The sequence below is a fragment of the Oratosquilla oratoria genome, chromosome 8 (assembly GCF_046742065.1).
Source record: "Oratosquilla oratoria isolate Oo_2021 chromosome 8, ASM4674206v1, whole genome shotgun sequence".
Lineage (NCBI taxonomy): Eukaryota > Metazoa > Arthropoda > Malacostraca > Stomatopoda > Squillidae > Oratosquilla > Oratosquilla oratoria.
Genome location: NC_134784.1, coordinates 24,194,606 through 24,202,105, shown reverse-complemented (window position 1 = coordinate 24,202,105; position 7,500 = coordinate 24,194,606). Strand labels below are relative to the sequence as shown.

The 7,500-nt window shown below is 43.2% G+C and overlaps 1 protein-coding gene across 1 annotated transcript in view; it reads left to right on the top strand.

Annotated features, from left to right (window-relative positions):
- Positions 1 to 7,500, top strand: part of LOC143027645 (fibrocystin-L-like) — a 94,448-nt gene that overhangs the window by 73,650 nt on the left and 13,298 nt on the right. The window contains exons 62-67 of the mRNA XM_076189041.1: positions 932 to 1,187; positions 2,494 to 2,719; positions 3,946 to 4,043; positions 4,633 to 4,779; positions 6,394 to 6,543; positions 7,030 to 7,178. Of these exons, the coding sequence (XP_076045156.1) occupies positions 932 to 1,187; positions 2,494 to 2,719; positions 3,946 to 4,043; positions 4,633 to 4,779; positions 6,394 to 6,543; positions 7,030 to 7,178 (1,026 nt within the window). The remainder of the gene's footprint in view (positions 1 to 931; positions 1,188 to 2,493; positions 2,720 to 3,945; positions 4,044 to 4,632; positions 4,780 to 6,393; positions 6,544 to 7,029; positions 7,179 to 7,500) is intronic.

The window sequence follows — 7,500 nt, the reverse complement described above, 5'->3', positions numbered from 1 at the left end:
CTCCCACCCATTCTATCCCCTACATACTCCACTCCCCTCTACCCTCTTCCCTCCCTCTTATCTTGGCACCTCCTGGATGACGGGTCATCCCTGCATCTTGTCCACTGCCCTGGGTCAGAAGCAGTGTCGCATAACACAGCACATCCACAGCAAGGCCGCTTCATTAATTCGGGCCACACACCCTCTCCGTCCCCTCATATAAAAAAGGAGAAGGCGGGGAGAAATCCCTTCGGGCTACGTCAATTTAATTCTCATATATATAGTATAGAGAGTTTGAAGCCATTTGGTATATAAATAAGCATTATTGGTACTACTGTTCTTATTACTGCTAAGCCTCGTTTCCACGGGGCAAGTTGAGAGGCAAGTCAATTGTGCAAGTCACTTGAACTGGAGAGGAAAGCGAGCAAGTACATATTCACACTGGTCACTTGTGTCTGACTTGGCTTGTGTGATTATGTACTTGCTCGCTTTCCTCTCCATTTCAAGTAACTTGAACACTTAACTTGCCTCTCAACTTACTACGTGTGAACGAGGCTCTACTTGACTTGCCTTTCAACTTGCCCCGTGGGAACGAGGCTCTATTTGACTTGCCTCTCAACTCACTCCGCCTCTCAACTTGCCCTGTGTAAATGAGACTCTATTTGACTTGCCTCTCAATTTGCCCAGTGTAAACGAGGCTCTACTTGACATGTCTCTCAACTTGCCCCGTGTAGACGAGGCTCTGACTTGCCTCTCAATTTGACCCGTGTAAATGAGGCTCTACTTGACTTGCCTCTCAATTTGCCCCGTGTAAATGAGGCTGTACTTGACTTGCCTCTCAACTTGCCCCGTGTAAATGAGGCTCTACTTGACTTGCCTCTCAACTTGCCCCGTATAAACGAGGCAGTAACTGTCACCAAAAGCTAAACTCTTTTGGTGTTGTGTCCCTCAGGTCGTGGCCGTCGACTGCGAAATCGGAACGAACCAGCTCGTCTTCGGCCCTCCAGCTCTGTCCCACATCCAGGAGGAGAAGACAGCGACCACCCGTAACGCCGTCTTCGTTGGGGCCTCACCCTCCCATACCTGCGAGTACCACCTCCAGAGGGCCCCGACCGAGAATTACCTCCGCCCGACTCTGTGGCAGGAGAGGGGGAAGAACGGCGGGAACTCAGGCATTCTCTTCCCAGTGTTCACGTCAGGGCCAAACAGTGAGTTCGATAAGGTTTTAGTGAGTTCGAGGTCTTTGACTTCGAGACGTGGGGTGGATGGGTTAGGGAAACGAGAAGACCGCAGGCAGATCGGGCATTCCTCTGGTAGGGTTCTTGTCTTGGAAGAACAGTGAGTTCGATAAGGTCTTAGTGAGTTCGAGGTCCTTGACTTCGAGACGTGGGGTGGATGGGTGAGGGAAACGAGAAGACCGGAGGCAGATCGGGCATTCCTCTGGCAGGGTTCTTGTCTTGGAAGAACAGTGAGTTTGATAAGGTCTTACTGAGTTCGAGGGCATTGACTTCGAGACGTGGGGCGGGTAGAAGAAAACGAGAAGACCGGAGGCAGATCGGGCATTCCTCTGGTAGGGTTCTTGTTTTGGAAGAACATTGAGTTCGATAAGGTCTTAGTGAGTTCGAGGGCATTGACTTCGAGACGTGGGGTGGGTAGAAGAAAACGAGAAGACCGGAGGCAGATCGGGCATTCCTCTGGTAGGGTTCTTGTCTTGGAAGAACAGTGAGTTCGATAAGGTCTTAGTGAGTTCGAGGGCATTGACTTCGAGACGTGGGGCGGGTAAAAGAAAACGAGAAGACCGGAGGCAGATCGCGCATTCCTCTGGCAGGGTTCTTGTCTTGGAAGAACATTGAGTTCGATAAGGTCTTAGTGAGTTCGAGGGCTTTGACTTCGAGACGTGGGGCGGGTAGAAGAAAACGAGAAGATCGGAGGCAGATCGCGCATTCCTCTGGCAGGGTTCTTGTCTTGGAAGAACATTGAGTTCGATAAGGTCTTAGTGAGTTCGAGGGCTTTGACTTCGAGACGTGGGGCGGGTAGGGGAAGGAAAACGAGAAAAGTAGAGGCAACTAGAGCAGAATATTTTTGTGTTGTGTTTTCTCGATGTTGACATTCGCCATTCCGGTGACAGAGGCATGATTTGCTTACTACTCTTTATCAATTATTTAAATCTTATTCTATTTGTTTAATGATATATTCTTTTAATGTCCTATTGTTTTTATCTAATTGTTTAAGTATTATTTATTTACTTATTCATATATCATCTATTTACTCATTCGGATTAAAGCGTCGCTACTTGCGGCATAGGTCGAGGTGACGAAAATTCGAAAATCTACCGCCAGCGAGTTGGACCAAGAACATAGTTCATTAACCTCCATGGCTGCAAAGTCCTCTGTAAGGGGCACCGTTCTAGGCCCCTGATAGGGGGAGTTGGTGACGTTCAACCAAAAACACCAATCACTGATTTATTCATTTACGTTTTCATTTCCATGACTCGTTCTTCACGTCACATTCCAGTGGCTGGAAAAACATCACACTTTTTCCACGATGCGACGACCTACCCGGCACTTCTAGCAACCTCTTACATCGACAACGTCACCTTCGTCAGTTTCAACGACTTCGAGTGCGGATCCCACGTGGCCATGTCCACGAACTATGACGCCGAGGACGTGACACATCCGGTCTTCGTCAGCCAGCTCCTCTTCCTAGACACCAACGAGAATAATGAGGTCTTCATACACGCGTAAGTAAGGGATTGTTACTGGTGCTTATGGACTGCTGTTGGCGCTTATGTCGATATGGGTACTGCCGCTTGTCATTGTCATTGTTATTGTTATTGTTATTGTTACCGTCACGGGTATTGTGAGTCAGTGTCACAGTTATTGTCATTGTTATTGCCGTTGTTATTGTCACCCTCGTTATCGATGTCGCTGTTAACGTCACTCTCATTGTTATCGTCATTGTTATTATCACCAATAGTCATTGTCTTTGTCCCTTTCACTCTTATTGCCTTGTACATTGGCATTGCCGGATCCGACTAGATTGGATCGTGTGTGTAATGGCTTGTCCGACCGTCATACACGATCCAATCTGGTCGTATCCGGCCAGATCTCTCCGGCAGCCTCGAGATCAGATCGTAACGTGGATGGGGGAGGGGGCTTAGTTCTCTGTTCCGGAAAACCCGCGGCCTTCATGTAACCGGCAACAGTCTCCGGGCGGATCCTTAAGTCACCAAGGAAAAAATATAATGCATTATTGTCATTGTTATTATAATTTCTAATATTGTTGTCGTTATTGTTATTATTATTGTTCTCATTATCATTGTCATTATTGTCGTTGTTATTATTTTTGCCATTAGTATTATATAATTTTTGCCATTACTATTATTACTATTTTCACTATTATTATTATTATTATTATTATTATTATTATTATTATTATTATTATTATTATTATTATTATTATTATTATTATTATTATTATTATTATTATTATTATTATTATTATTATTATTATTATTATTATTATTATTATTATTTATTATTATTTTCATTATCATTAGTTATTGTTTTTATCGTTATTTTTATCATTATTATCATTATTGTTATCATCATTATAACTATTGTTTTCTTTTCTTTTTTTACTCATTTATTTATTCATTTAATCTATTTATTTATATATATTCTATCTATTTATTGATTGATTTATCTATTTATTCATCATCTAATCATTTATATATATATATATATATATATATATATATATATATATATATATATATATATATTATCAATTTATTTATTTATTTCTATTTATTTATTCATTAATTTATTTTATATTATTTTATTTTATTTTATTTTATTCTATTTTATTCTTTTACGGAGATGAGGTCTCCAGTCACGGAAGGGTGCTACGTGACTCTGATCCATAGAGGCCGCCCCTAACCCCGTTTTCTTTGTTCGTCCGTAGGCCCCGTCAGGACAGCGTCAACCCGTCTGATTGCGTAGACATGTTCTGCGATGGTTTCAGGAAGATCGTCATCACTGACCTCGATGGAACGCTCACTGGTGAGGAAGCTATTAACTATTACCGTTACAGTTACTATTAAGCATTACTATCGCTATTGTTGTTGTTACAGTTGCCTCCTGGTAGGGGGACCCGTTCGCGTAGATGGAATCTTCATCATCACTATCAACATTACAGTCACCATCACAATCATCATGACAATCATCATCACCATCAATATCGCAATTATCATTAACATCACGATTACCATCATCGTCATCGTCATCATCGTCATCATCATCATCCTCATCCTCATCATCATCATAATCATCATCATCACCATAAACATCACAATCACCATCTCAATCACCATCACAATCATCGTCACCATCATCACCATCACAATCATCATGATAGTCAACACCATCAACATCACAATCACCACCACCACCACCACCACCATCATCATCATCATCATCATCATCATCATCATCATCATCATCATCATCATCATCATCATCATCATCATCATCATCATCATCATCATCATCATCATCAACATCATCATCATCATCAACAACAACAACAACCTTCATTACCATCATCAACATGAATACCTTTTTAATCATCCTCTTTGCTATCCTGTTGCAGGTTCGCCAAGTGGCACAGTCATCTCCATGGCCGAGATGGGTTGGGGCAACCTAAGCCATGGTATCGGAGACTTCCGCATCCCTACAGCGCTCAAAACATACCCGAACGGTTCCCTGATCCCTCCTGAGGCCAAGTACCCCAACAAAGGTACCCAAAGGACTGTGAGCCTTAACCAAAGGGGAACGGGGGTAGGGGTGGGAGGTGGGAGAGGGAGGGAGAGAGTGAATGCGTGTGTGTGTGTGTGTGTGTGTGTGTGTGTGTGAGAGAGAGAGAGAGAGAGAGAGAGAGAGAGAGAGAGAGAGAGAGAGAGAGAGAGAGAGGAGATATAAAAATAATAAAGAGGCTGCCTAACTTACGTTCCAGAAGGCTGTTCATATCTTGAATAGTTCGTAAGTTGATATTTTAGTGGATATAGACTCTACGAGTACATATTTATGGGCTAGCACCGTTATATACTGTACATATATGTTGCTACACACATGAAACACGTATAAGGTAATAGATAACACGAAGTAATAGATAAAAAAAAAAGACAAACACGACCCAGTCATCCATAAACAAATTCTTCCATCCAGTGCTTCAACCACAAAAGCCTCCCGACCTTCACCTCTGGTGATTAGATTATCATCATTGTATGCAGGCTCCACATTGGTCATCTTTGTGTCACCTTCTACTTTTTTTTATTGCCACCTTCGTTTTCATCAAGATGGCCTGACGCTTATCACCAGGCATGATCAATAAGAGATTCACTTGTAACATATGGGTATCAAATAATTCCGACAGTCGTCTCCGGACTCGAACCGAGGTCTTGCGAGATGCAAAGCCGACGCTCTACCGACTGAGCTACCTTGTCCAAGTGACATATAGGGGAAAGGTAAGGTAGGGAGAGAGTGATGCGCAGTTTCGTTGTATACTTTATTCTAGTGCAGATACGTGTGTCGAGGCAGACGTGACGAAGGCCTAGTGACGCGTAACAAATACAGAGAACTAACTGACTGGCCTGCCCGCTCGGAGCAGACAGTATATATATATATACATATATATATATATATATATATATATATATATATATATATATATATATATATATATATGATATATTTATATATATATACAAGGGACTGACTCGACGCCATGATCAGACGCGACCTAATTGCGGTGACCCTTTCCGGCCTTTCCGACCATTCACACTCAATATAGTATTCCGAGATTAAATCACTTCCGGGGCACGAACGGAGCAAAGGGCGTCTGATCGCATTTGCAAGTAAACAGACGGCGCTGAGCTGCAGTGCTGTGCTGCCTGGGTAGTGGTGTGACCATGAACTAGTCGGAGGATATCGATTTAATTTTTCAGGTTTCGCGTCCGGGAGAGAGAGAGAGAGAGAGAGAGAGAGAGAGAGAGAGAGAGAGAGAGAGAGAAACGATTAATTTGCAGACAATTTTGTTTGTATCTCTGAATGTTCGTAACCCGAATATTATTCGGGCGGTGTCTGTACATTAATCATTTTAGGTTTCTTTGTTCGTTTGATTTCTGCGCTAAGTTTTATTTGCTTATGGTTTGGGTATGTTTTGACTCGGCCAGCTCCCATGTAAGAGGGAAGGGGGCTTTCGGTAGTGCATGATACTGCTATGATATCTTCTTCTTGTTCTGACGCAGAACATGAATTCTGTTTTAATAGGCATGGGGGTTTCGGCAGTACACAACACTGTTATGATATTTTCAACTTGGTCTGATCTAGAACATGAATTCTGTTTTCATAGGCATCCTGCGTGACGCTTCGTGCACGAACTATACTGAGTGGCAAGCGTGGCTTTGCACGGACATCACCTATGTGATGATGATCATCGAGAGTATGGACAGTGACACTGAGGATCGGAGGGCTTCCCCCATCGCCCTCATCGGCGACCCAGGTAAGGCGCGAACCATGATCCTGGTGGTACTCCACCAGGAAGGTCGTCTATGGTGACCATTTCTCTCCAGCATCGGGGGTAAAAATTCTAGTATCACCCAAGTACGGAGATCTAACATGAAACTTACGTTGTCCAATAGTTCCTAACCTAACCACACCTAACCTAACCTAACCTAACCTAGTAACCTAAACTTACCATTAAAAAGAATAGATCTTTTCAAGTGCAAAAAAGAAAGAAGTGAAAATGTGTTTGTCTGATACTGAAAGAGAACCGCTCTGGGTTCCATAAACTTTCCTTCTCTTTCGTCATCTACTTCCGCCAAGATCTTGTTCGGTAACCACTACTCTTCCGTCCCCGGGTCCCAAAAACTCACTCTCTTTCTCTGTTGTCTTCTACTTCCGCCAGGAAGATCTTGTTCGGTGACCGTTTCCCCCTCAGCCCCGGCTCCCAAAAATTCACTCTCTCTTTTGTCTTTAACCTCCGTAGGCATAGACGGGTATGTGGATCTCGTGAACGGGCCCATGGATCGCGGTTGGTGCTTCGAATACACCTGCCAGAAGCGTATATCCACGTTCTACTCCGTTGTCGCAACCGAAACGTTTTACGAGATGGCCTTCACTGGGACTGCACCCCAGGTGAGTTCCCCTTCTTCAGTTGTCAGGGTGTCCGTCGATGCAACCGAACGCCTTTGTATGTGTTTTTTGTATCATTTCAAGGAGGAAGGGTGTGTGTTTAAGGGCGAGTCTGAATTTAAAAGGTACTTATTCATTTCCCTAAAAACTCTTCAGTGACGAGCTAGACCTGAAGATTCTACCGGGAAAGCTTGTAAAAGTGCCCAAACAAAAGGGGCAGACTTTATAGCAAAACGTAGTCAAATAAAAGTAAGGGTTTTAGGCAGATAAAATGTTACAAAAAGAGTCGGCGAAGATGCGTTGGAACACTTTATTACTTTAACGT